Raw genomic sequence first — 27,734 nt, forward strand, 5'->3', positions numbered from 1 at the left:
TTCCAAGTGGTTATCGTTAGTTTTATTGTTAAGTAAGAAATGGATATTTTGCAGCGCCAGAGTTCGCTTGTTTATTTTCTCCGTCACTTTAGGGTCTTTTCTGTATATTCGAGTCTGAAGGAAGCTTCAAACTATATACCTGCAGCTCCGATTCTCCTGCCAGAGGGACCATGGAAACAGGTGAGGTTTGTGATAATTTTTTTTCGTATTTCTCTTTTTCGGTGTCTACAATAACATATTGTTGTGCCTACCAAGCTTTGCCTTTTGCATCCGGTTGTTGGTGATTCTCAGTATTGTAGCTGTGGTATTTCCTATATTCTACATTTAGATGTTAACTGCTAAAACGTCACGTACATGGTAGTAGGTAAAACGGATTCTCAAGCCTGTGAAAATCATGAATTCAACCCCTATAATTTACTAATAGCTTTAACAATGTAGATTCCGGGAGGCGTTACTGCTGCAAAGGGATTCAAGGCTGCAGGGATGTATGGTGGGTTGCGTGCAAAGGGAGAGAAGCCTGACCTTGCACTTGTAACATGTGACGTTGATGCTGTTGCTGCAGGTGATTTTGTTTACCTGAAATATTTCCAACTTTACTCATCTTGTCTAAGATAGGCTTGGACCTATACATTTCTCAAGGATTTAAATTTTTTCTTAACATTGGGTTTGGACCTGGTTTGAAACAGAAAATTTCTCCAAAATTTTGGTGAAATTTCAAGAAAACTTATCAATAATATCTTTGTTATTTTAAATTCTTTTCATTTCCACTATCCTTTCTCCATCTGGCTCTTTTCTTTTCTTCTAAAGCACCTATAAACAATTAACCATTCTCCTATTAGTATCAATTATAGAAAAAAAAACTTAGGATTTTTCTTATCCACATATTTCCTTCCGGATGCTCTGGAAACTGAAACAAAACCTAATCCTTGATCTTGCTTTAGAACCGGTTATTGTCTCTTCAAATCTGTAGTTGATTTGTAAGCTGTTGATATCTTCCCACCACTTGATTTAGAAAAAGAAACAGATTGGATAGTACATAGTACCAATATTTAAAATTCACAGACTCCTAATCATCTCATACTCGTTTGTTCTCAGGGGCATTTACGACAAATGTAGTTTCAGCTGCACCGGTTTTATACTGCAAACAGATGCTGGATAAGTCAAAAATGGTATGCCAGTGGAACTGTATCAGGGCCCAGGCCCTATCCATTTTGGATTTCTGTTCAGAATTACACCAATAAAAGATATGTATTTGCTTAGACTACACTGATAAAAAAAGTTTTTTTCTTTTTTTTTTTTGTAAAAAATTACTAGGCCAATTAGTGAAAAGCAGTCTGTAGCATAGTATGAGAGTTGCACATGTCAGATATGATTTGTGTATTTCTGACCCCAAATAATTGCAATTAAGGTAGAGTTTAGTTGATATGAACTAAGATCCGCATATTCTAGAATAAAGTTTCATCTGATTGGGTGGTTGCAACTATATAGACAACATCCCTTGTGTTCTTATATTATTTTCCTCTCATTCTTTGATGGTTTAACCATGGAAATCTCTTAGCTAAGACCTATAAATTGATGATTTTACTTTATGTAGATTTCATGTCATTGTTCAATTACAAATATTTATTACTATCTTCAATTAATTCAATTGTTCAATTCTAAATAAATGAATTGGTCTGAGCATTTCAGTATTCCACTGAATAGTATATGTGAGGTGATGCACGTCTAATTGTAAACCACATATTTAGTCTATAGGAATCAAGGTAACTGGCACATTGGATTTATATTATTTGTAGAGTTATTCATAAGTATATATGACATGTGTATCTGTCTCTAACAAGGCAACTTAAAAGAAAATGGTGTGTCTTTATATGGTCAATAACCAACTACTTTGGTGGGAGAAATTATTTTCATTCTTTATATTCTTGATAACGGCAACTTTTAGTGTTTTGTGGATATTACATTCTTCAATATCTTCATATTGCTATCTTTTCAGGCACGTGCGGTGTTAATAAATGCTGGCCAAGCAAATGCTGCAACAGTAAGCACTTTTGTTATCATTTTTTAAGCCATATTTGTTCTAGCCAAGGTTCAAAATATCGATACAGGTCAATACGCCAGATGGGGTGTATCGGCCTGTATCAAAGGCTGCCTTTATTTATTTTTTTTAATTTTTTTCTTTCACACTGGTTTGGGGCGGAGGGGGTCAGTTTAAGGCCCCCGTCTACCCCCCTGAAATAGGTGGGACCCCAAAATACTGAGCATAGGGGCATATTGGAGGGTTGTATTTGGCTGATATGCCCCAATACGTTGCTATATTTTGATCCTTGGTTCTGGCACTCAGTTAACCATTAGCCAATGATCCTTTTTTATCTTAGATTTTAGTATGAACATTGTCGTGCATAAAAAGAACTTGAAAATCTTTATTTATCAAAAAAAAAAAGAACTTGAAAATCTTTTACACATTTTTCTAGTCCATTACCATAGAAGGTTGCAGTTCTCATAGTTTCTCTATAAATCTTATGCTTCTGTGCTTATTTTTTCCACTGAATCTATGAGAATTTGAGTTCCAATGGCTTTTGCACTCTATGAAGAATTGATTGTCATACACTTAAGGTGATCATCCAATTTATCCCAGGGTGATGCAGGTTATCAGGATGTGATAGAATGTGCAAGTGCTGTTGCAAAGGTATTTGAACTTCAAGTGTTAAAATACCAAGTTATCAAGTTTGGTCATGCACAGATTGGATGTTTCTGTTCTGCTAATGTAACCATCTTGTTGTTGCAGCTTCTTGAACTTAGACTAGAGGAAGTTTTAATTGAATCTACTGGTGTGATTGGGCAACGAATAAAGAAGGTAGATGTAGAGACATTGCCTTTGTTTGCTATGTGTTCTATACCTTATATCTGGCATATGGATGCTGCGTTTTACCTTCTTGAGATTCAACTTGGAGATTTCCAACCTATCATTAATCTTGGGATCTGATTTCCTTGATCCATTTATATTATTTTATGCAGGATGCTCTTCTAAGTTCACTTCCAAAGCTAGTTGGTTTGTTGTCATCAACTACTGAGGGGTATTTCTTTTCACCACTCTCATTCATTCAACTTCTGGTTTGACAAGTTGACATCTTCTTGTTTGTGAAGGAGCTTGTTTGCATTCTGTTATTTTCACATTTTAATTTCTACAACATGAAATGTTATTATGCCTCACTTTTTTTGTTTCTTCCCTTTGCCTTGAGTTTGTATGAATAATTAAACACAGATGTGATATGCCTTTTATTTCTACTATTCCTATATATTGTATAAAATTCTGATTTGTTTTGGTCGGCATGCAGGGCAGATTCTGCAGCAGTAGCAATTACAACCACTGATCTTGTGAGCAAGACTGTGGCCATTGAGTCAGAGGTTTGCTTAATTCTTTTTGTATAGACTAGTAAAAATGTACGCGCGTTGCACATGACAATATCAAATGATGATGATGATAATCGTCAGCAACCAAATGACCTTACTGATTTAACCATTAACCTATTTAACCAGGAAAATGGACTATGATTAGGGGTGGATTCGAGCCGAGCCGAATAGTACAAGGCTCGAGCTTGGCTCGGCTCGGCTCAAGCTCGATTTGAGAAAAAATATTTTATAAAAATAAAAAATTATATATAAAAAATATTTTTATTTGATATTTAAAAAATTAAGAATTATAATATGTTTATTATATATAAAAGCTGAGCCGAGCCGAGCCGAGCTTTTCATGAGCCAAGCTCGAGTAGATCGTGAAGAGCTCGGCTTGTGGCCACCCCTAACTATGATTAAGACATTAATTCATTTTTTTCTTCGTATTTTAGCTATTTCTATCTATACTAACAATAATTCTTATTTTTTAAACATATTTTTGTTTAATATAAAGAATATATAATATTAATGCATGTTCAATTTTTTTTATAAAATTTATAAAAAATTCTATATTTTTATTTTTATTATTTAATTTATGAGATAATAAAAATTACTTATTTACCAAGAGGAAATGCAATTCCAATATATTGTTTGAATATTGGTTTTTAATATTGTGGTCAAATCAATTATATGTATATATATATATATCATTTATATATAATATATATGTTATTTATATTGCATTTTGTAAACTTCTTATATGATGAAAATAGTTGAAAAAGACATTTTTTTTGTTTTTCTTTATTTCAACTATTATATTTTCTTTTTCTTTTAATAATTTATTATTATTTTTAATTAAATCGGGTCATATCAGATTCGGATATCCATCATATTGATCGGATTCAGATTTGAATCAATATTTATGAGATCCGATCAGATCTTCGGATCGAATCGAATTCAAATATACCTTGATTCAAATCCAATTTGATCTATTTGCATCCCTACCAAACTACTTGCCTACAATGACCTAGCTAATTAAATCATTGAACCATTTGACATGGTTAGTAGTGTCATGTGTTAGACATTAATGCTCTTTATTTTTTATTCTAATTTTTATTCCATTTCTATCATTAATGAAAATAATTCTCATTAATCACATTTTTTTTTATATGATGAATATATAATATTATAGAATGTACCCAAAATTATCTACAAATTTCTATATTTTCTAGAATTTTATGTATTTTATTATTTAATAATAACACCATGTGTTGATCCATTTGACATGGATAGTTTTTGTTGGGAAGCCTATTTGGAAAGATTCAACACTAGTGATCTACTCCAAAATAAGAGACCCATTACTTGCTTGTCACCTCATTGGTGTATTCTATGTAAAGCGAATGGGGAGACTGGTTTTCACCTACTGGTGTCTTGCCATTTGGCGATGTCAATTTGGGATTGAGCTTTTTTCCTCTTTGGGTGTAGTTGGAACCCTCCATCAGACTTGCAGGGCCTTTTTTCCCCTTCTTTTTTCAGGTAGCGTATGAAAAGGGGAAGGACTATGTGGAGAGGACTGAGGGCTGCAGTATGTTGGACACTATGGGAAGAAAGAAATTCCAGGATATTCTCAGAAGCTGAGAGAGGGTGGAAGAACTGAGGGCTATCATACATATTAGGGTTGTACAGTGACTGAAATCTTTGGAGTTATTCAAAGATTACACAGTGGATGACATGTTGAGGAAGTGGGGTGAAATAGCAAAATGCACACAGACCAAGTCAGTAATGAATGTGTCTTGGACCCCTCCACTTGCTGGACTCATGAAACTAAACTTTGATGGGAGTAGTAGGAGGAATCCTGGACAATCAGGGATTGGGGGTGTCTTTAGGGATGAGAATGAGGTCATCTCTGCCATGTTCTCAGGCCCAATTGGAGTGGGTGACTCCCTTAGAGTTGAGATCTTTGTGGTTATGGAAGGAGTCCAGAAAGCTAAGGAGATGAGCATCAGGAAACTCCTAATTGAAGGGGATTCGGAGGTGGTGATAGGGTGGCTGGATAAAGACAACAACGGCTTATGGAATTACAACAATGAAAGGAGGAAATTTAAGTGGTTGGTGCAAGAGATGGAAGTTAAGATGTGCCAGGTTAAAGATCAGCCAATTCTCTAGCTGATGGTTTAGCTAAACAAGGGGCAGAAAGGGATTCAATGTTTTGGGCTAAGCTGTAACTTTAGTGTCTCTTCCTATTCTTTTTCCTTTTTCTTGAGGTCCTTTGTTGTACTTGGAAGATAAGTGTGTTTGTCTTCCTTTTGTAACTTTTCTTATGGTAAATTAATGAAAGTGTTTGATCAAAAAAAAGAAAAAAGGGGCCATTGATAATGGCTTATGACTGAAGTTGCTAAACTTGATGACTTATTGCTTTGTCTTTTGGTGGATAAAAGAATTAAATACTAAAATATCAAGGTATAATGATCTACCCAACTTCAGCTTTCATCCATTTAGGATCTCATAACCTCATTCTTATTCACTAAAAGACAAAGCAATAAGCTTTTCAGTTCGGCCACTTCAGCTATTAACAAACAGACCCTTAGTGGGCTCTTTGGGGCGAACCAGGGAAAGAGGCAAACAATGTAAAAATAAAAAATTGCAGTGTAGAGTTGAATGATTTGGCAGCTTAGGCTCTAGTGTGTAATTTGAGTGGAATTGCTTTGTTTTCCCTATCTTTAAAAAAAAACTATTGAATTATTGTTACTTGTGAAAAGCTCTTTGATAAAATTGTTTAAGAACTGTTATTTGCCCCCCAAAAGCAAAGAAAAAAAAACTTCAAGATTTCAGTTTAGTGTCTAGTTTAAGTTTGAAAGACCGGATTTCTATAATACAAAATGACAGTCAAGTTGTGCTGTATACATATATTTTCTAATGTCTACCTTGAAGAAGTTTTGCTCGCAGTTTCTTTTGTAAAAGAAAATCCATCCATTCTCATAAGCATTGCACCAAGATATATTATTCATTTTTATGATATTTCTTGTGCTTTCTGAGTTCTGTTGCATCTTAAATAAAAGAAGTCATGCTGGCATAACACCTTAATTACTTGAACAGAGAGGTAACATAAAAAAAACACTTTGTGGGAGCATTATTTTGTATGTACTAAATTTTCATGCTCCTGACAATTTTAACATGATGTCATTTCCATGATCGCAATTGTTGGTTTGCATAGGTTGGAGGAACTTGCATAAGAATTGGGGGAATGGCAAAAGGTTCTGGCATGATCCACCCAAATATGGCTACCATGCTTGGTGTATGTCTTGTTCACTGAACTCTAATAATCTCAGAAAGTTCAAATTGAAAATTGAGATTTTACAAATGACAATGAATTATAACTTCTGCTCCAGGTGATAACAACAGATGCATGGGTGACCAGTGATGTCTGGAGGAAGATGGTGCAGACTGCAGTCAACCGGAGTTTTAACCAAATCACAGTGAGTATCCATATTCTATTATTATTGAAAATGAGACCAAGGGACATAGAAGCTTACAAAGCAGTGCAAATGCTATAACTAATATACAACCGTTTTGCTTCTAAATGCACATTGTTCTTGAATTAGAAAATATCTTGCCTAGGTCTGGAACCTTGCTGGGTAAATCATAGTTGTGATATCAATAAGATTGCTAAATCTCCTATCTGCTGCTAAACATATTGTTATCGAGTCAGTGAATATTGCGGGCCGTGTTGCTATGGAGACCTGAGGCCTTGAAGGTCCATGTATATTGGAAACGCTAGTCATGATGTCAGGGGGTGCTAGATTCTTGATATCCTTGTGCTTTTACATATATGCAATTGATTCTATTGAATTTATGGGGTTTTTAATAGAACGGATTGGTGAAACAGGATTCATGTAGCTGACCCCATGTAGTTGGGGTAAGGCATGGATGAATGTTTCAATTGAATTTATGGGACTGTGAAATCAACTTACTTCCAACTTGTATAAGTGGGAACATTACTGAATACTACCTATTAAGCTATTAGAGAACTCCATTGAATTATGATGTTTCCATTTTTTACCTTTTTTTGTGTTTTTAATATGTGCAATGAACTCCATTGAATTATGAGAATGTCAAGTCAGTTTACTTTCTACTTGTATAACTGAGAATACTACTGCATACAGCCTGTCACAGAAATGCTGACATACTGGATACTGCCACATCAGAGCCTAGAAATGATATGAATCTAAACTTCTCTGGAAAAATAAAAAACAAATTTATTTTGCTCATTTTAAATATATTTATATTCTTTCAAATATTCCTACTCTGAACTCACTTTGGAACTAGCTCATGAACTGGGGATTCTCAATATCAACCTTTACAACATGAAAACCTTAAGTCTTGGCAGTTACATGTCTTCTTTTCTAGACTAGAAGGCAGTAGGAAGTTGACATCTTTGTAATGTTCAATGAGGCAGCAAGAGATAATAATGTTCTATAGCCATGGGACTGAGGGTTGGTCTGATCTAGGCCATTATTTGACATGGATTTCAGGTTGGTTTGACTAGCCTATTAGTAGCTTTTAGCTATTATAAAAAAAGAAATTGAAGGAAAAAAAATTTCATCACCATTAGATGTCAAGGATTTTCTTGCTTCATTGTTTTTTGCAGGGGTGCAAATGGGGATCATGATCTGATCCGATCCGAATATGATTTTTTTTTTGTTGGATTTGTATAACCCCTTGTTGGATTTTTGGATTGGACCGGATCTGATTGAAAATCGGATTTCAATCGGATCGAATTTGGATAACCACTATCCGATCTGAAAGGATCTGCTCCGATCCGACCCATATATTTTATTGCATTTTTTGTAACTTTTTATAAAAAATACGTGCATATATTAATATATATGATGAAAATAGTTGAAAAATACTTGTATTTTTTGTTTTCTTTATATAAACTGTTAGGTTTTTATATTTTAATAATTTATTAAAATTTTCAGAAATTAAATCTAATTGGATCAAATTCGGATATCTGACATCCTTAATGGATTTGGATTCGAATCGCTATTTGTAAGATCCGATCAGATATTTGGATCAGATCAGGTCTAGGTTTTGTATTATCAGATCGGACTCGGGATATACCCTGCTTCAAATCTGGTCCGACCCATTTGCATTCCTAGTTTTTGGGTAAATTACTTAAAGTACCCCTGAGGTTTCTGACAAATACTTGATGTACTCCTAAGATTTCAAAACCTACTTAAAGGTCCTTATGGTATGATGTAATATAACAAATACTACCCCTCTGCTAGTTGTCCATAGCATTCTGTTTGCATGTGAGTGACTTCTTTTCAAGTGAACTTGGACTTTTGTTTTCTTTCTTTTTTTCTCTTTCCCGTTTCTCTTCTTCCATGGCAATGACAAAATGCAAGTCAGCCTTGTAAATGGCCTTCCATTGTTGCTGAAGCCTCCCTCGAGGCAAGCTGAAGGCTAGCAGAATGAACACGAACCCTCTCTGTCAGCGGAAGTAAATACGAGTGAGATGCACTGCCATGGAGTCATAGCAGCTGAATAAATATATCAGTAACCAAGAAGAGAAAGGTGAAGAAACCCATGAGTGATAATACCAAAAACCCTGTCACAACCTTCTGTTTAGCATCCATTATTGAAGTTAGAATAGCAGAAAAAGACACGGAGGCCTACCTATCCAGAATACAGAGAGATACAACCAGAGTAATTTCCCTCAAATAAAGGCATGACTATTTTTGATTGAATAAAAAGCAACAGTATAAAATGAATTCAGGAAGAGGCCTCCTCCAATGCAGCCTTTAATTGAAAAATGATGTTGCTAGATGCCATGTGTGAGAAAATCAAGTGTGTTACTGTGTTTTCGATGACTTTGAAATGGCTCTGGCGGAGCGGATGCTTAGGATACTGATGCAACAAAAGTTGGTGAAGGGGGTGGTAATAGCTGATGTTGCAGGGGTGGTGCTCAGATTCAGTGATGGTGCTCAACTCCATAATTGTCAAGGCGGTGCCTTGGCAGGAGCCGAGGTGACAAGGCGCCCTTGTAGGCTCACCTCGCTAATTGCCAAGCAGTTTTGTACATTGTGTTATAAAATACTTTTATATTCTTAGTTTTTTGAGATTATAATTATAAAATAGACATTATTAAACTAAAATATTCATGTTGTGTGTTTATATACTAATTTTTTATTATTTTATTATTTGTTAGGGTTTAATCAACACAAACATTGCTAAATGTTGTATTGAACCCTCAAAGACTTCAAAAGCTGAACCAATAAGTAAGGGAGAATTTAAAATTTTGTCTAATCAGTGCATTTTCTTCTTCCACCTTTTCTTTTCTTTTCCTATAACAAAAATAGGGGATTGGCCAAATAAATTGAAGCTGAACTTTGATGGTAGCTCTTTTGGAAACCCAGGGAGGGCAGGTGTAGGGGGGATCTTTAGAATCATCATGGAGAAGTTGTGGCTTTGTTCTCAGGACTAATTGGGTATGGAGATTCGGTTCAGGCAGAAATTATGGTGATTTTACAAGGGTTGAAGTTAGCAGTAGAATTAGAAGTGAGAGAGCTGGAAGTAGAAGGGGATTCACTATTGGTCATCCCTTGGGCTAAGCAAGTAAACTCAGTACCCTGGAAATATAAATTTGCATTCAGGGAGATTGACATTCTTGCAAAGAGTTTTAACTCTAAATTTGGTTGGGTTAAAAGGACAGCAAATGGATTGGCGGATACTCTAGCAAAACAGGGAGTTGACAGGTCTACTTTTTTTTGAGCAAAGCTGTAGCTGATTGTAGCAAAACAGAGATGATGATCCTTGTAATCTGGGGCAAATTGCATCTGGATGTTCTCTGGACTACAGAGTAGCTAAAACACTTGTAATCTATCTTCAGCAGCATCTCTTTTGTGAGGCATTTCTCTAAAGCTGCCACCCAAGCAAAAAAAATTGATTTTAGAGGGTGCCACCGTTTCCCAAATAGCCCAGCTAGGAGAAGGAACTTGATTTCCTTTGACTAAAAAACTGTAGAAGGATTTAACTGAGAACTCTCCTGATTTATTCCACTTCCACACTCTTGAATCCTGACTTTGCAAATTCAGAGTCTGCTCTTGGAGCAGAGCTAGGAGATTTCCTACATGCTGAATCTCCCAATCATTAAAGTCCCTTCTGAAAGAGGGGGTCCAGCAAATGTTGTCTCCTCTCTGTGCATAAGAATCAGCTACCAGCACCTCTTTGTCAACTGCCAGATTAAACAGATTTGGAAATATCTCTTTGAGGGAGCTCTCCCCAGTCCAAGGGTCCAGCCAAAACCTGATCCTTCTGCCATCTCCTATTTTAAACCTGATGCAATGTCTGAACTGGGTCTCTACATATTCCTTTCCATAGGCTGCAATCTGCATCCATAAGTCCCAAGAGGAGGCCCACTATCCAACCCAAATTTCTCAGCTATTACCTTCCTCCAAAGGTTGTTTGGCTCAGCATCAAACCTCCAGAGCCAACTGCCTAATAAGGCTGTGTTGAAGAGCTTTAGATCTCTTATCCCCAAGCCCCCTTGTGAAAGGGGTTTGCAAATCTGATCCCAATTCACTAGGTGATACTTGTGTGAATCTTTCCATCCCACCCACAGAAAAACTCTCATCTTTTTTTCTAAAGCCTCCACCACCTCCGAAGGGATTGGAAAAAGAGATAAAATAGGTTGACAGGCTGGCTAAAACACTCTTAATAAGAGTCATCTCCCCACCTTTGGAAAGGTACCTAACCTTCCAAGTGGCCGGTTTTTTATCCATCCTCTCTAAGATTGGGTTCCAAATGGCTTTTGATGTGCACTTGGCACCAAGTGGCAGCCCCAAATAACTTGTGGATAGAAGTCCTACTTTGCAGCCCAAAAGATCAGCCAGCCTCTGAATGTTAGAAACTTCACCCACAGCAATCATTTCACTTTTTGCTAAGTTCACCTTTAACCCAGAAACAATTTCAAACCAGAAAAGGCATTTAGATTAAGCACTTGTTCCTCCGAAGCCTTGCAAAAAAATAGTGTGTCATCAGCATACTGCAAAATAGGAATGGAAGTACCATTTGGGCTCACTTCAAAAGCTTCCAACAGCTCCAAGTCCACCGCCTTATCCACCAATTTGCGGCGGCCTTCCATTACTATTAAAAATAGGAGAGGGGATAAGGGATCCCCTTGTCTTAAACCTCTCGAATTTTTGAAATTGCTTCTAGTTACTCCATTAACAAGGACCGAGAATCTTGGAGTGGAGATGCAAACTTTCAACCAGCTTCTCCATTTTGAACCAAAGTGCATTCTTTCCATCAAATAATCCAAAAAAAGATTAATTAACATGGTCGTAAGCCTTCTCTAAACCTATTTTATAGACCAAACCATTTCTTCCATTTCTCTTTCTTGAATCAACTAGCTCATTTACTATGAAAACCACATCATGAATATGCTTGTTGTGAACAAAAGCTCCTTGGTATTTGGATATCAAGGAATCTATCGCCTTTCTTAACTGAGTGGCTATAATCTTGGCCAAGATTTTGTACATACTTCCTAGTTCCTACCAAACTTATTGGTTTAAATCCTTCAAATCAGAGGCCCCTTTCTTCTTTGGAACCAAGGATATAAACATTGCATTCAAGCTTCTTTCCAAGGCTGCAGAATCATGAAATTCCTCAAGAACTTTTAAAACATCAACCTTAAGAAGCTCCCAAAACTTCTTGAAGAAGTGAAACCATCGAGGCCTGGAGCCTTTTCCCCTTCCAATTCGTCTAAAGCCTTCTTTACCTCCTCTTCTGAAAAGGGCTTCTCCAAATCTGATGCCCGTTGTTCTGTCAAGAAGTCAAACCTTATGAAAGTTATGGATAATATTAAGGGAATATGGTTATGAAACCTAGGTGATGCCTAGGTTCCCTTGCAGGCAACTAGGTGACAAGGTGCTCCCCTGTTTCCTAGCCTCGCCTTGGAACCTTGAAAACTATGCTCAAATCACAAATGTCAGTCATAGTTGCAGTGTCAAGACAACCAAGGAGATTTGGCCTAAACTGGTTCCACCTAAAGTTATTATTTTCTGCTGGGAGGTGTTTTATAGAAAGATTAATACCTTAGACTGCTTGCAGAGGAAAAGGCCTTCTTTGTGTTTGTCCCCTAACTGGTGTGTACCTTGCAAGGCTAGTGGTGAGGATTGTTCTCACTTACTTGTACCTTGTTCCTTTTTTGGAGTTGGATTTTCTCTTTGTTTGGGTGCAGGTGGAATCTGACCACAGATTTAAGTCAGTTGTTCGATCCTTCCTTTTTTATGTGGCCTACAAAAAAGGAAAAATAATGTGGAAATGTATTAAAGCAGCCGCCTTGTGGACAATCTGGTCTAAACTCAGGTAGCCGAATAAAATTATGGGAACAACTTTGGGTCGGGGATTCTCCTCTGAAGGACCAATTTCCTTCCTTGTATGCTCTATCAAACTTGAAAAATGAACCCATATCTTCTTTCTTGGTCCCTTCAACCTCACACTTCTGGCTTTGGGTGGAACCTAGGCCTGCGTAGGGCAATTAGGGATACAGACATGGATAGCTTGGTAACTTTGCTAGCCTCCCTTGAGATTGTCTTCCTAAACCCTGTTGAGGAAGACACCAGATTTTGGACCCCTTCTAGCTTTGGTACCTTTTCTTGTGCTTCATTCTTTGAAACCTTAACTCAGCCTCCTATCCCCTTTGGGTTGTCCTTTCCGGTTAAGGAAATTTGGAGTAGGCCTATTCCTCCTCGGGTTGTTTTTTTTTGTTGGGAAATTTTTCTGGAAAGAATCAACACTTTAGACTTACTTCAGAGAAAGAGACCCAACTATTGTCTACTTCCTAATAGATGTGCTCTTTGTAAAGCTGATGGGGAATCTGACTACCATCTCATGGTCTCTTGTAAGGCTGCTAAAACTGTACGGGAGTGGGTTTTCTCCCGCATTGGGTGTTCTTGGTATCCTCTGGAGACTGTCCAAGGTTTGTTTTCTCCTTTTTTCAGTTGGCCTAAGAAGCGAGGGAAGACTATGTGGAGGTGTATTAGGGCAACGGTATGCTAGTCATTGTGGGAAGAAAGAAACTCACGCATTTTTTTCGACAAGGAAAGAACATTGGAAGAATTGTTAGATCGAATCCTTTTAAGGGTTGTCCACTGGCTAAAATCTTTGGAGTTGTTTTCAGATTTTTCTGTGGCTGACTTGCTAAGAAATTGGAAGGAGATTGCTTTTAATGCTAGATGCAAGAGGACTCTTTGTCCATTTTGGTCCCCTCCCCCCTCGGGCTTTATAAAGCTGAATTTTGATGGCAGCAGTGTAAGAAATCCAGGGCCCTCTGGGATTGGAGGAGTTTTCAGGAATGAGGAAGGGATTGTTATTGCTCTATTCTCTGGCCCTATTGGAGAAGGTGACTTAGGGCTGAGATCCTTGCAGCGCTTGAAGGAATTCGAAGAGCAAAGGAATTAAATATCAGCCGTTTGATCCTGGAAAGTGATTCGAAGGTGGTGGTTAGTTGGTTGAAGACAGAGGACAATGGTTTGTGGAATTTTAACAATGAAAAAAAAAAACAGTTCTTATGGCTGGGTAGGGACATTGAGATTCAGTACAGCTGGGTGAAGAGGAGTGCCAACTCATTTGCGGATGGGCTGGCCAAGCAACGAGTGAATAGGGAGTCTGTATTTTGGGCTAGTTTTTAATCTTTTCTCTTCGCACTCCCTTTGTTTTCTGTTTTTGGGGAGCTAAGATATTTTATCTCCCCTCTTGTATCCATATTCCCTCTTTTCTTTTAATTTAATGAAGCTGGTGTTATTGATCAAAAAAAAAATGCAAGGTTTTTAAGGAAGAGGAAAGAAGCTCTCAAGCTGTTAGGAATGTATCTTAACTAGGGCCATCAATTGGTTAAGAACTATGGACTTATTTCATACATTCTCCTTTGATGATTTTTGGAGAAATTGGATAGTGGTGTCTAACAGCCATGCAAGGAAGGACAGGAAATCTGTAGTGTGGATGCCTCCACCTGAAGGATGGGTAAAGCTGAATTTTGATGGAAGTAGCCAAGGAAACCCAGGCTCATCGAGGATAGGAGGGGTGCTGAGAGATAATGAAAGAAAAATATTAGCATTGTTTTCAGACCCCGTGGGAATAGGAGACTCCAATAGAGCTGAGATATTAGAGGCGGTGCAGGGTATTCAAATTGCAGAACAATTAGGAGTTCAGCACTTGGTAGTTGAAGGGGACTCTGAGATTGTTGTGGGATGGCTCAAAGAACCAGCTTCAGCTATGTGGCGACATAGAAATACGTTAAGGAAAGTCAACTGGATCACAAGAAACATGACTGTTACCTTTCTTTGGGTGGGAAGATCAGCAAATTCCTTAGCAGATGGGTTAGCTAAGCAAGGGGCTTCAAGGGAACATTTATTTTGGGCTGCTTTGTAATTCTAGTTCTGGTCAATTCTGTTTTAATTTGATGTAATACTTGTTAGAAGAGGTAACAACTCGTGCCTCCTCTTGGGTCTACTGTATTGTCTCATATTTCTGATTTAATAAATTATACTCATTCATAAAAAAAAAAAATGGAGGACGGGTATTTGGTTAAGCAGTTGTTGACTGAGATGATGCAGTAGTTATTGGTGATGGCTGACATCAATGGCGGTCAATGGGGTAGTGGTGATGATGATGATAAGGTGAAGGTGATCCAATCCTGAAGAGACCAAGTTGAGGGGTATTGCAGAGGAGATGTTGTCCTGGGACTTGAAGAACCAGTTGCAACCACCGTTTTCCAAAGGATCCCAGCCCGGGTCATCGTCTTCCTATTTGGCATCCTTGCACATTGACGACAGAGGATTCAGAGAGAGAGGGAAGGAGAGATCTGTGTCTAACCTGTCATGTAATAAGTCATTTTGCATTAAAGGTTGCACCACGCTCGCTGTTCAGACTTCATAGTCAAGTATGTGGCTTCAAAACTTCAAGAGAACATACGATCAATCAATCATCCTGGACTAACTTGTGACATGGTGCCTTGATTGAATGGTTAATAAATAATCAAATAGCTAGGTGTCAAGAAAACAGTTCAAATGGAATCTGCAGAGAATCACAATTTAAAGTGTAATGAACTGTTCCCATTGCAGAGCAGGTGCAGAGCTATAATCAAATGGGGTTCATACTAAGAATTTGCAGAAAAGGAGATGAAAACAGGTTAGAAAGGTGGGCTTTGTTCAATCTCTTTCTAAAGGTGCAAGGTGGTAACAGCTGAAGCCTTTTCTTTTCTCACCATTTCTGCTGGTGCCCTCAAATTTCTCATAAAATCCAAGCTCCTATTTTTGCAACTCTCTGTTCACATGAAAAACTTTTAGGCCTTTGAAGGTAGGTTGATTTCATAGACAGAATGGGTATCAACTTCTTCCCAACAGACTTCAAATCCAGGTTTAGAAGCTTTGGTTCAACGGATTCTACAAAACCCAGTTGACCTAATATAATTCTTCAACATCTCTGAAACACCCTCTTTGAATCAGTGCCTAACTTCTAAAGAAGCAGAATTCTCCGTTGTTCTCTTTTGCGGTTTGTAGAGAAGATGGGCCGAATGGCCCATAGGCTGTTTATCCTTTTTTATCTTTTATGTTCTTTTCTGTAATGGGCCTTAATCTGGGCTTTATTCTTTCTTATGTTATGTCTTTTTAATTTTCTGCCCAACTAGGGGCTTCTCTGTAAATTACTAAAGTTTAACTTAATGAAATAGAATTAAGGGAGTAAGAGAAGAGATTATGTTCGAAAATCTCTCTCTCTGAACCCAAGTTGCCGCCACCTTCTTCTTCTTCTCTCCTCTTGAACTCTGATTCCTGCTACTTTCTTTTGAATTTTTGCAACTTTCTAAACAGTCCTTTCTTCTCAAAAGGCTGTTTTTCTTCTCAGTTCTAACACCTCTTTGGAGTGATTATTGCAGGAGATTTTTTTATCTTATTTTTGTACTTCTATTTATTATCTGATGAACAAAGTGGAGGCGGAAGGAAAGAAGAGAGACTGATAATATTGCTCCATATATTTGCAAAATTGTTGCTTACTCATTATGTTATAATATTGTCTCATAAACTCCACATAGTGCTTATTCTACTACTATTTTGTGTCGGTATCCATGGAAATGGAAATATGTCAACATTTTAAACCATGTGAAAACAAAAAATAAGACTTAAATACCATTATTGACCTGTGTATGGTGAGAGTGGATGGTCCATAGTGGTTTTTCTCATCAAAGACAGGTTTTGTTTCAGCCATGGAAGACACCTGAAAGATTTTTCCGGAAATATAGTTACAAGATTTCAGGCCCAGCTGGAGCAGGGAATTCTTCAAGAGTTGAAATTAGCAGATGCGGCAGATGTGACATAATAGTTGAAGTGGATTGTAAAGTAGTAACTTGGTTCCTGTTAGGGACTGGAAGGACCTTGCACTAAGAATTATGATATGGGAAGTAATGGCATTAGCATTTGACTTGAATTTGTTCATTTGGTTAGATCCTCAAATCTGCAAGTGTATTGGCTGGTGGGTTAGCAAGGGAAGGAATATGCATGCATCTTATATCATATCAACTAATTATTATATACATGAGATAAATGCTATGGTGCATAAACTGCACTGTGAAGAACATGAACCAGTGATAAAGTGAGACGTCACAGTTGTCATGTTAAACGTAGTTGGGGTCTTTAACTTGATTGGCAAGTAAACCTTTTTTTTTATCAGTGATTGGCAAGTAAACCCTGTGAAACATGAACCAAATGAAAGGTAAGTAACGATGTAACAGCTTTAACATGATTGCTTGATATCTAGATTTAACTTGTTGCAAATATTCATTTTCTGCACCATAGTAGGACTCTATACATGATATTGTCAATTTCTAAAAGCATGCTTGGAGTCAGCATCTATAATCTTCTAATTGATATCATGCTTTAGGTTTATGAATTCAGGTTATCCTATTCCTGATTCAGGTATGGTGGGAATGCAGGTAGATGGGGATACAAGCACCAATGATACTGTCATTGCTTTGGCTAGTGGAATGTCAGGATCAAACATGATATCTTCTTTGGATAGTTATGAGGCAAAAAAGCTCCAAGTGTGCCTTGATGCAGTGAGTTACGCTCCCTTGCAACTTTTTTTTTTCTGCCTTAATGCAGTGATTAGATGCCCCACCATTGCTGTTTCTTATGTTTGTGGCTTTAGACATCTTCTTTTAGTTGTTAAAAAGACTACCAATTTTTTTAAAAATCTGCAGATCAGAAGGGGCTTGGATCTTCCTATCCTCCCCTCTTCTCTCATTTTTTACCAATCACTAGGCCAACTGGGTTTGGTCATATTAAAATGTAAATTTAAAAATTAATATGAACTGTCAAACCTGAAGCATGTTTTTTTTTTAAGAATGATAATAAATTTATTAATTCAGAAGCAGATTTAGAGTGAGTTCATACAATATCCCAAGGAGAGGCGCGAGCTGCAGCCCCTCCTTGAATCTTACAAGTAAACTAGGAAAGAAAAGCAAGAATCAGAACTGAGCCCAAAACAATTCTTCCCTATTTACCCCTTGCTTAGCTAACACATCTGACAAAGTATTTGCTGATCTCCCCACCCACTGTACAGTGACCAACATATTCCTTGTCAACCAACTAAATTTCTTCATTTCATTCTTGTAACACCACATAGCCTCTTCAGGATTTTTCAACCAACCCACCACCACTTTGGAATCCCCCTCGATTGTTAGGTATTGTACCCCTAGTTAGTTTGCAAATTGCACCCCTTGTACAGCAACTAAAAGTTCTGCCCTGATGGAGTCCCCAATTCCCAAGGGACCTGAGTAGAGCAACAAAATCTCTCCCTTCTCATTTCTCAAAGCACCCCCCATTCCAGATAATCCTGGATTACCCATGCTACGTCCATCAAAATTCAACTTCAATAAGCCTTCAGATGGAGGAGACCAGCTTGTAATTGATTTGTCCTTTAGGGATGAACACCTCACTACTGCTGACCAATTTCTCCAAAGGTCATTAAAGGAGAATTGATGAAAGATTTCCAAGGTCTTCAGCCAAGGTATTGCCCTATTTAACACATAGTCTTTCAATCCCCGACTGCTCCTTTTCTTTTCTTAAAAAATTCTAACATTCCTTTCTTCCCAAAGAGTCCAAATCAAGGCAGCACGAGCACATCTCCACATAATTCTCCCTATTTTTGTAGGCCAATAAAAGGTAGAATGGTTGAAGAGCATGTGAACTTCTGCTGGTAGACTCCAACTACTCCCAAACAACGAAAAGTAGCCAATCCCAAAGGTCTGCAAAAAAGGGACAAGATATTAATAGGTGGTAACAATCCTCACCTTGAGCTCTACAGAGGATACACCAATTAGGAGAAATACAGAGGAAAGGTCTTCTCTTTTGTAGGTTATCTAGAGTGTTTACTTTCCCAAGGAATACTTCCTAACAAAACGCCATAATTTTTTGGGGAACTGGCCTGCACCAAATTTCCTTTGACGGAAAGGGTTGGTGAGTAGAAAGTTGAGAGATGGACTTGAAGAAAGAAGCACAAGTGAAGGTTCCATTGGGTCTAGGAGTCCATACCCTCTTATCTGGCTTGGAGGGATCCAAACAAACCTGATTAAGACAACCAAGCAAGACAGAAAGAGATTCAATTTCATCATCCCTAAGTCCTCTACGAAACTCAAAATCCCAAGTAGGATCTAAGGGTGTTCCCAAAGGTGAGACAAATTTTGAGACCACCTCTTTTTTGTACAAAGAAACAGAAAATAGCGAAGGGAACAGATCCTTTAAAGGTGTGTCTCCTACCCAAATATCCTCCAAAAAATGAACAGTTGCCAAAACAAACTTCATACCTGATAAAATTGAGGAATTGAGGAAGGGTGTTGTGCATGGCCTTCCAAGATGCTGCTAGGTTAGCTTGCCTTGATACACCAACATCCCATCCATTCTCTGACCTCCCATGAATGCTTCCCACCACCTCATGCCACAATCTCTCTCTTTCCAATGTCCATCGCCACAACCATTTCCCTAACAGAGCTTGATTTTTTCTAGTTACCCTCCCAAGTCCCAAACCCCCCTCTTCTTTACTTCTGCCCACAATTTCCCAATTAACTAAGTGATCCTTTTTTTCTTGTCATGGCTCCCATAAGAAATCTCTCAACAACTTCTCCAATTTCCTAGCTTCCCTAACTGGTATCCTAAAAATAGACAAAAAATAGGTAGGTAAGTTAGCCAAGGTAGCTCTTATTAGGATAATTCTCCCTCCTAAAGAGACATAATTTCTCTTTCATGAAGCTAATCTCTTCTCAAACTTTTCTATCACTGGGGTCCAAAATCTACTCTCCCTAGGATTTGCCCCTAAAGGAAGCCCTAAGTATGACATGGGCCAAGCAGAGGTGGAACACTCAAGACACTCCGCAATAGCCTCGACCTCCCCTACCTCCAAATTTATACCCGCTATGCAGCTCTTTTCCAAATTTATTCTCAAATTAGAAATACTTTCAAATCCTTTGATTAGCTCCTTTAGGTTTGCTACCTTTTCACTAAAACCTCCTTCACAAAAGATCATTAGGTCATCTGCAAACTGAAGGTGGGTGACGGGGGCTTGGCATCTTCACTGTCAGCCTTAGTAATGATCCTACTAATCACATCGGCTACTAAGGTAAAAAGGAAGGGTGAGAGTGGATCCCCTTGCCTGACACCCCTGCAAGCTGGAAAAAAGTCCCTCACCATACCATTTACCAGAATAGAGTAGTGACAAGTACTGATACACCCAAAAATCCAACTACACCACTTGTCCCCAAATCCACAGTTTCGCATAACCTCTAATAGAAACTCCTAGTCCACCCATAGGCCTTTTCAAGATCCAATTTACAAATGAAACCTCTCTTCCTAGACCTTTTCATTTCCTCCACACACTCATTCGCAATTAAGATATGATTTGTTATTTGTCACCCTTGAATGAAAGCCCCCTGGGTTTCACTAATGATAGAAGGGAGGACTGTTTTGATCCTCAACGAGAGCACTTTAGCCAGAATTTTATAGATGCTTGTCACCAGACTAATAGGCCTATAATCTTTTGGGTGGTTGGCATCATTTCTTAGGTATCAAGGCCAAAAAGGTGGCATTAATTCCAAGGCTTATAATGTGATTGCCTGCAAATTCCTTAAGGACTTCAACTAAATCCTCTTTCAACACCTCCCAACAGTCTTGATAAAAACCCATTGTAAAGCCCTTTCTTAATCTCTTCTTCCTCGAAATCCCTTTCCAGCCACTTTGCCACTCCATCATCAATTATTGGCCATTCCACCCCTTCCACGACTGGCTGGTAATCACCTCCTCTCCTATCTCTAGCTTGGTCACAAGATTCTTTCTTCGTCTCCCATTTGCCAAATCATGGAAAAATCTAGTGTTCCCATCGCCTTCCTTAATCCACTTGTCTAGATTTTTGTCTCCAACTAATTTCTTCCCTCAGTAACACCTCTTCCAAATCCTTTTTCAATTGTCTCCTTAATACTCTATCCTCCTCGGTCAACCCATTTTGAGATTTCTTTACATCCAAGTTTTCTATTCAAGAGATTAGGCACAATTTTTGCTCCTCAATTCTACCAAAATGATCTCTATTCCACTCTTTTATTTTGGCTCTCAACCTTTTTAATTTCTTATGAAACTTGATCCCCTTCCATCTTACCCCCTCTCCTCCTCACCCCACCATTCCTTCACTTTTTTCACAAAATCTGGATGGGTAAGCCACATATTTTCGAATCTAAAAGGTTTGGGTCCTGTAGGAAAAAACTCAATACCTATCTGGATAGGACAGTGATCAGAGGTGACCCTGGGTAACGCTCTAGCAACCAAGTTTTCCAAACTATTCTCCCAGACAAGGTTAAACAAGAACTTGTCCAACTTCGAACACAAAGGGATTTCTTGAAGGTTGGACCAAGTGTAATTGGCTTGCAGCAAAGGTATTTCCTTCAATTCACATTCTTCAATAAAACCATTAAATTTCCTCATGCTTGTTGTAATTACCTGTTGGGGATTACTGGTTTCATCAGAGAATCTAATGACATTAAAATCCCCGCCCAGGCACCAAGGGTCAGACCATAGCCCCTTGATGCCTATCAATTCTTCCACTACTTCCACCATATCCTCCCTCCACAGTGTTACGATCCCCTCCGAGGCTTCCCAAGAAGGAGACAAGCTCCAACCTAAACCTCTAGACCTCCAAAAACTCCTCACCCATCTCCCATCTAATTCCATCATTTTGGATTCTTGTAACAACACAATATCGGGTTTTTCCCTTTGGAGTAGGTCTTTGATCACCCTTCTCTTTCTTACACTCCCTAATCCTCTTACATTCCAGCTAATAATTTTCATCGAGACAAAATAGCAAAAACACCCATGAAAAGGCCATAATCTCCTCATTTTAGGCCCTTCCTCCTATCCCCTCTACCACTAAATTCTAAATCTCCCTCAATGTCTGAGATTAGCCTTTCCACTTCAGATCTTTTTTTTCTTCTTTGTTCCTTTCCTCCTCCCCCCCCCCCCCCCCCCCTCTTCCTAATACAACAATCATCCTCTTTATTTTCTCCACCCTTTCTAGCCAATGTCTGAGGAAGAATTTTACCCTGCTCACGCTTATTTTGGCTACAACATCTCTCTAAGAATCCTTCCTTTTTTTTAGTTCCCCCATCATTGTACAGATCAACTCCCAAATTCTGTCTGCCTCCCCCTTACTACTTCCTTCCATCACCCTCTCTCCTCCTTCCACTATCACCCTCTCTCTTGCATCAGAACCTCCTGGATGGGAAGCTGGCATATCTGTTACAGGCATAGCACACAAGTCAGTACCTAAAAAATAATTGACACCCATACCTGGTAGGACGGGGGTAGGACTGGAACCACTGGAATTTAGTTGCTGACAGGCGACAAATGGTTTTAAGGCCTTTCCCCTTTTTGGACAAAGTTGTGAAGTAGACATAGTGAAAGAATCACTTCTTGACGACCTACCCACTTGGAAATCCTTTCTCTGTGTTTCCGACACTGGAATACCCACATCCATCATCATGGCCGATTCTTGTCCCTCTCCACCAACATCCTGTAATTCATTAGACTCGGGGTCAGCTCCCTCGACAAAGGGAAGAGAAGTTTTCATAGCTTTAGGACCATTTTCTTCGCCATTTCTAGTCTTCCTGCCACCTGCCTCTTCAATCTCTTCCTCTAAAAATTACAGCTTTGTATGCAAACTTTCTATTTCAAGTAAATCATTGTTGCTTTTCGGAGACAGACTTCCCAAACTTATAGATTCATCTCTGTTGTTTTGTTCACTCTACCAATCTTCAAACCCTGTTCTGTTCAAATCACTAGGCTTCAAGTATCTCGGGTTGCGCCTATCTGATGAGAGACGGTTCACCAGGTTGGATGGGACCCATTGTAGAGAGCCTCGAGACTGAGAGTCTTGAGATTTTGCGCCTGAACTGTTCGATCGAAAGGAGGGATTCGGGGTAGAAGAAGATAGACGCTTAATCTCGTCTATCAGCTCATCCCTCCTCCCAGTCACGTGCTTACTTTAAAACCTTTACTTGAGTTGCCTTCTCCGGCCCACCAGAAAAGGGATCCACTCAACTGGGCCCATTTTCTAAGTCTTTTCCTCCTACGTGACCTCTTAACAAGTCACGCCCCCCTGTTTTAATGGTCGAACCAGCAACCCTCCCTGTCTGAGGTTGCTGGTTCAGCCCTCTCCCTTTAGACACTGGTATATTTTTGTCAATTTCCCCTGACACCACCTGCACAAAAGATCTGCTATTTGTCATAGCCTTTTCTTGCTTTCTACAGGTTTGACCTTCCATCTGCCCCAAAGCTTTTTGGCTTCCCAGAATTTGTTGGCCCTTTTTAGCGAAACATTACTTCCCATTTGAATTAACCAATCTCACAAGTCCATGTAATGCTTCTTCTTCCTCCTCCCCTCCTACCATACGAGCCTCCTTCCACAGCCCTGCTTCAATGGAGGATGCTAGCCACACAGAGACAAAACTCCCCTCTGTTCGTACCTCTACCTTTTGTGGAATGTCTTCTGGCTTCACACAACTTAGCAGGATTTCTACTGAATAAAGATCACCCCAGAAAATTCCTTTCAAGATTCCTCCACACAATACTGCTATAGACTCTGCTACTTCTTGTTTCCACAGATGAAATGGCAAGCCTATTACATGCACCACCACACCATCTTCGACAAATAAATCCTTGGAGTTGGATGTTGGATTCCATTTAAAGACTGTGAATGATCCGAAATCAGCCTGAATATTGATAGCTGATATTTCCAATTCATTCTCTACTATGAAGACACTCTTCAGCTTTACAGTTATCGAAGGGGGTTACTATGAAGACACTCTTCAGCTTCAACCTGGTTGCCAGTAAGTCAGCTACCCTCCTCCAATCATTAACCTTTTCCTTGACTTGTATCACAAACTTACTATCCCACTCTTCTCTCTCTAGACCTCCCACCATTCTGCATTGGCCTTTTGTTTTTGCCATGACCACTGGCCCTTGTTCTACCCTGCTGTTGCTGAGATATGCCTTCTCCTCCCTTGTGGAGGCTTTTTTATCATTTGCTACTCTTTGAGCTAAAAACTCTTTGAGCAACCAGTCAACTTCCCCCCATCCTTGGCTCTGTTTTCCTGCTGGTAGACACACCAGTTGCCTTCGTCCCTTACCAAAAAATTCAGCCAAAGCTATGAAGAAGCCTTTTCTATTCCTCTTACATTCAACAACATATCTTCTCCCTTCTAATGTACTAAAATCCTGCCAGTTTATCTGCTTACCTTTTGAACAGGCTCCAGCTATGAACTCTCTTAGCCACTCGATCACTTCTAATCCTTCCAGCAATACTGTACCCTTTTTCGCTTCCCTTACCTTCAGGCTTACCTTCCCCTTGATTCTCATCTCTTCGAACAGGAAATTTTTTGCTTCTATCTTCAAGGATCTCCTCCACTGACCTGCCTGCACGAACTCCATTCCCTTCAAGGATCTTCAAGGTCTCTTGTCAAATTGTTAGACCAAAATATTAAAAAAAAAAATTGTTTTGTTGAGCTGAAACTCTCAATACACAAAATTTGCATATCAAGGGTATTGATACCTTGAACTAGGGCTGTTCACGGGTTGATTCAGTTCTCAAACCTGAAGCATGTTGACACTGATTAACCTGAACACTCCAAGGTTTTAAAAGGTCAATGGCATAGTTGAGGTGTAATGGCCCAAAAAGGTGAAGCATAAACCTCAGGGCAGCCTCAAAAATTAAGAAAAAAATAATTAAAGTTTATAAATGATAAAAATAACATATAATATACCAATTTAGAATGATAGAAGGTACAAATATCCATAAAATAAAATTTTATAACCAATAAGTTTTAGCTTTTAAGCATTAAATAAAATAATAACTAATCAACTAACAATTATAAACATTTTACATTTCATGTTTCAAAATGCAAAGTTCTCAAATGATTCAAATGACCAATTTAAAGGAAAGCAAACATATGAAGAATCATCCATATAATTGATATTATATTTGTGGTGATCCAACAATTTAGAAGAATGTAAACAACTTAGTTGATTTGACCTATGCAAAAAGTTCAATAAAAGAATAAATCCATTATGCAAAGAAATTAGAAAATTAACATATTTTGGATGTTAGATTTATGATAATAAGAAAAAAATCCTACTTGATTTATTCAAGAGAAACTAAGAATTTGATTAGCCCTATTGATTTTTCATTTCTACTCTTTTTATTTGGCCCACAATTATTGATGTGCTTCTCCCATATATTCTGAATCTGAACTACAAAAATGCATAAAATCTATAGTTTTTGCACTAAATCACTAAATAATCATTGATAGTTGAGGCTTACACCTTTGTACGCCTCAAGTTATGCCTCACGTCTTGAGGATTGAGGCTTAGGTCTCATTCTGACAAAGGTTCAAGCTTCACAATTTTGATGCGAAGCTTTAGCCTTGAGGCAAAATCTGTCTTGTGTCAAGGCATATGCATCATGCCTCAAGGCTTAAGCCTTTTAAAACAATGCATGCTTCCATGTGATGAATTGAATATTCAAAATATCTTAGTCAATGATGGTATTCATGTAGTTGAACCCAAATTGCCTTGGGTGCTGATTGTGAAAATAACGGTAATCTAGAATTTGCAAGATTTTGAAGGGCAATAATTTAAATGAGACAATATTTCCTTTTTCAGGTAATGCAGGGTCTTGCAAAATCTATAGCATGGGATGGAGAAGGTGCAACTTGTCTAATTGAGGTATTGTATAATTTTCAACTTTGATAAATGAGGCAGTATCTTCTGTGATTCCTTCGTACATAGAGTGAAACTATGTTATGGTCAGAACAAGCATAGTTTGAACAAATAACAGAATACATTCATTCATTATTGGACTGCAAAGTTAAATTCTTGAAGCTCTTCTATCTATAAAGGAAATTCAAGCGTTGGATGTAACTATTGTGTCTTTTGCAACTATTTGCATGTCTGTAATGGTCTACCTTTAGAAATGAACTCAACCTGTTTCTCAATAGACTCTTAGATCCCGGCAGTCATATAGGTGTTAATGCCCTGATAAAGATACAGACACAAACACTGACATGGATGTAGGAAACAGGGATAACTTCATTTCATAAAATCCTGGACATAGATACAGATATGGATATGGGTATCTATATAATATGTTTCTACTATGTGTTTATATCTAGTTTTTTATGCTAAATATCATTTCTCAAGACTTGTGTTCTGATTAAATCTCAAGCAAATATAGATCTTTTATGATATAATTTGTTAAAACACACCCCATTTTACATATGTTAAAAGTGTTAATGCTATTAAGTACATCTAGAAAGCATCCATGCAGTATCTGGTAATGCATCTGATTAGTGCCATATCTGAGACAAGTATACGAGTATCATAGCCTATCAGTGGACCGTCCCATATACACACTGAAAGAAAATTTTCCAATATACAGATTACTTCGCTATTGTTTACCTGGATTTTGTAGCCCTCTACATTTTAGATTCAGTTATCCAGGTAACAAAGTTATGATACCCCTATAAAACCTGATTTTGAGCAACACTTTGTTCAAGAGGTGGCCCACTAAATTCAGTCCAAGTAGGGGTAGAGGTGTAAATCGGGTCGTGCCACCCGCAGCCCGGCACGATTTGTATGGGCCGTGCCGGGCTTGGGGTTTCAAGTCAGCTGGCCAGCCCGACACGGCCCATATATATTTTATATTTATATATATAATTTATATATAATATATAATATATTATATAAATTATATTTATATAATAATATATAGTATATAATATATTAGTAAAATAAACAATTTTTTTCAATTTTATTATACTATTTTTTTTAATTAATGTATATATAAGCAATTGTATACATCAAAATTCATATAATATTAAAATTTTAAGTTTTTTTCAATTTTTTAAATAAATAACTTTGGCCAGGTCCACGGCCCGGCCTAGCCCATGGCTTGGCCCACGGCCCTTTTCACCTCTAAGTAGGGGGTAGTGAATGATGCAGATGTTATGAAATTAGGGTTTTTTTTACCCGAGTCCAGCATGTTTCTTCTCAATAAGGTGTAGACTTTCTAACCGTATGTTATGAAGATAAGAAGAAAAATTTAGTACCAGGGTCCATTACATCATATTTTTTCAAAACATTGTACCATCTTTCTAATGAAATCTTAATAAGTGTGTAGGTCATGGTAACTGGCACCAACAATGAGGCTGAAGCAGCAAAAATTGCACGCTCGGTAGCATCTTCTTCACTTACCAAGGTATCCGCTCTCTCAACATGTAACATCCTAATTGGTAATGTATCTAGTATGATGTATGAACTATTAATCAAGCCATCTCTCTTATTTCTGTTTCTCTTTAGGCAGCAGTATATGGCAGAGACCCAAACTGGGGACGCATTGCTTGTGCTGCTGGCTATTCAGGGATTCCTTTCCAGCCAAATAAGCTTCGCATATCACTTGGAGATATTCTGCTCATGGATGGTGGGCAACCACTTCCTTTCGACAGGTGAGATAGCTATGTTTCTTTTAGTTGTTTTCTTTTCAAAATTGAATCTTTCTAGTATATCAAAACACTAAGTCGGGAACCAACTTCACTTATGGCAGCTACATATGCAATTTGGGGATGTTAATCTAGTGGTGCTTGGCTAGCTATGATACTCAGATACCTATACATGTTAACATACCAATGTCAGATTCAGATACAATACTGGATACTGCATGGATACTTCTAGATGTATAGTCTTTTT

The 27,734-nt window shown here is 38.1% G+C and overlaps 1 protein-coding gene across 1 annotated transcript in view; it reads left to right on the top strand.

Moving 5' to 3' along the window:
* The window catches only part of LOC104594597 (arginine biosynthesis protein ArgJ family), a 33,932-nt gene that overhangs the window by 851 nt on the left and 5,347 nt on the right, over positions 1-27,734 (top strand). The window contains exons 2-15 of the mRNA XM_010254966.3: positions 55-180; positions 439-562; positions 1,096-1,169; positions 1,997-2,041; positions 2,639-2,689; positions 2,789-2,857; positions 3,019-3,077; positions 3,339-3,408; positions 6,611-6,691; positions 6,786-6,872; positions 17,390-17,512; positions 25,653-25,715; positions 27,169-27,246; positions 27,348-27,493. Coding sequence (XP_010253268.1) covers positions 55-180; positions 439-562; positions 1,096-1,169; positions 1,997-2,041; positions 2,639-2,689; positions 2,789-2,857; positions 3,019-3,077; positions 3,339-3,408; positions 6,611-6,691; positions 6,786-6,872; positions 17,390-17,512; positions 25,653-25,715; positions 27,169-27,246; positions 27,348-27,493 — 1,196 coding nt within the window. The remainder of the gene's footprint in view (positions 1-54; positions 181-438; positions 563-1,095; positions 1,170-1,996; positions 2,042-2,638; positions 2,690-2,788; positions 2,858-3,018; positions 3,078-3,338; positions 3,409-6,610; positions 6,692-6,785; positions 6,873-17,389; positions 17,513-25,652; positions 25,716-27,168; positions 27,247-27,347; positions 27,494-27,734) is intronic.

The sequence above is a fragment of the Nelumbo nucifera genome, chromosome 2 (assembly GCF_055504915.1).
Source record: "Nelumbo nucifera cultivar China Antique chromosome 2, China Antique-T2T, whole genome shotgun sequence".
Classification (NCBI taxonomy): domain Eukaryota; kingdom Viridiplantae; phylum Streptophyta; class Magnoliopsida; order Proteales; family Nelumbonaceae; genus Nelumbo; species Nelumbo nucifera.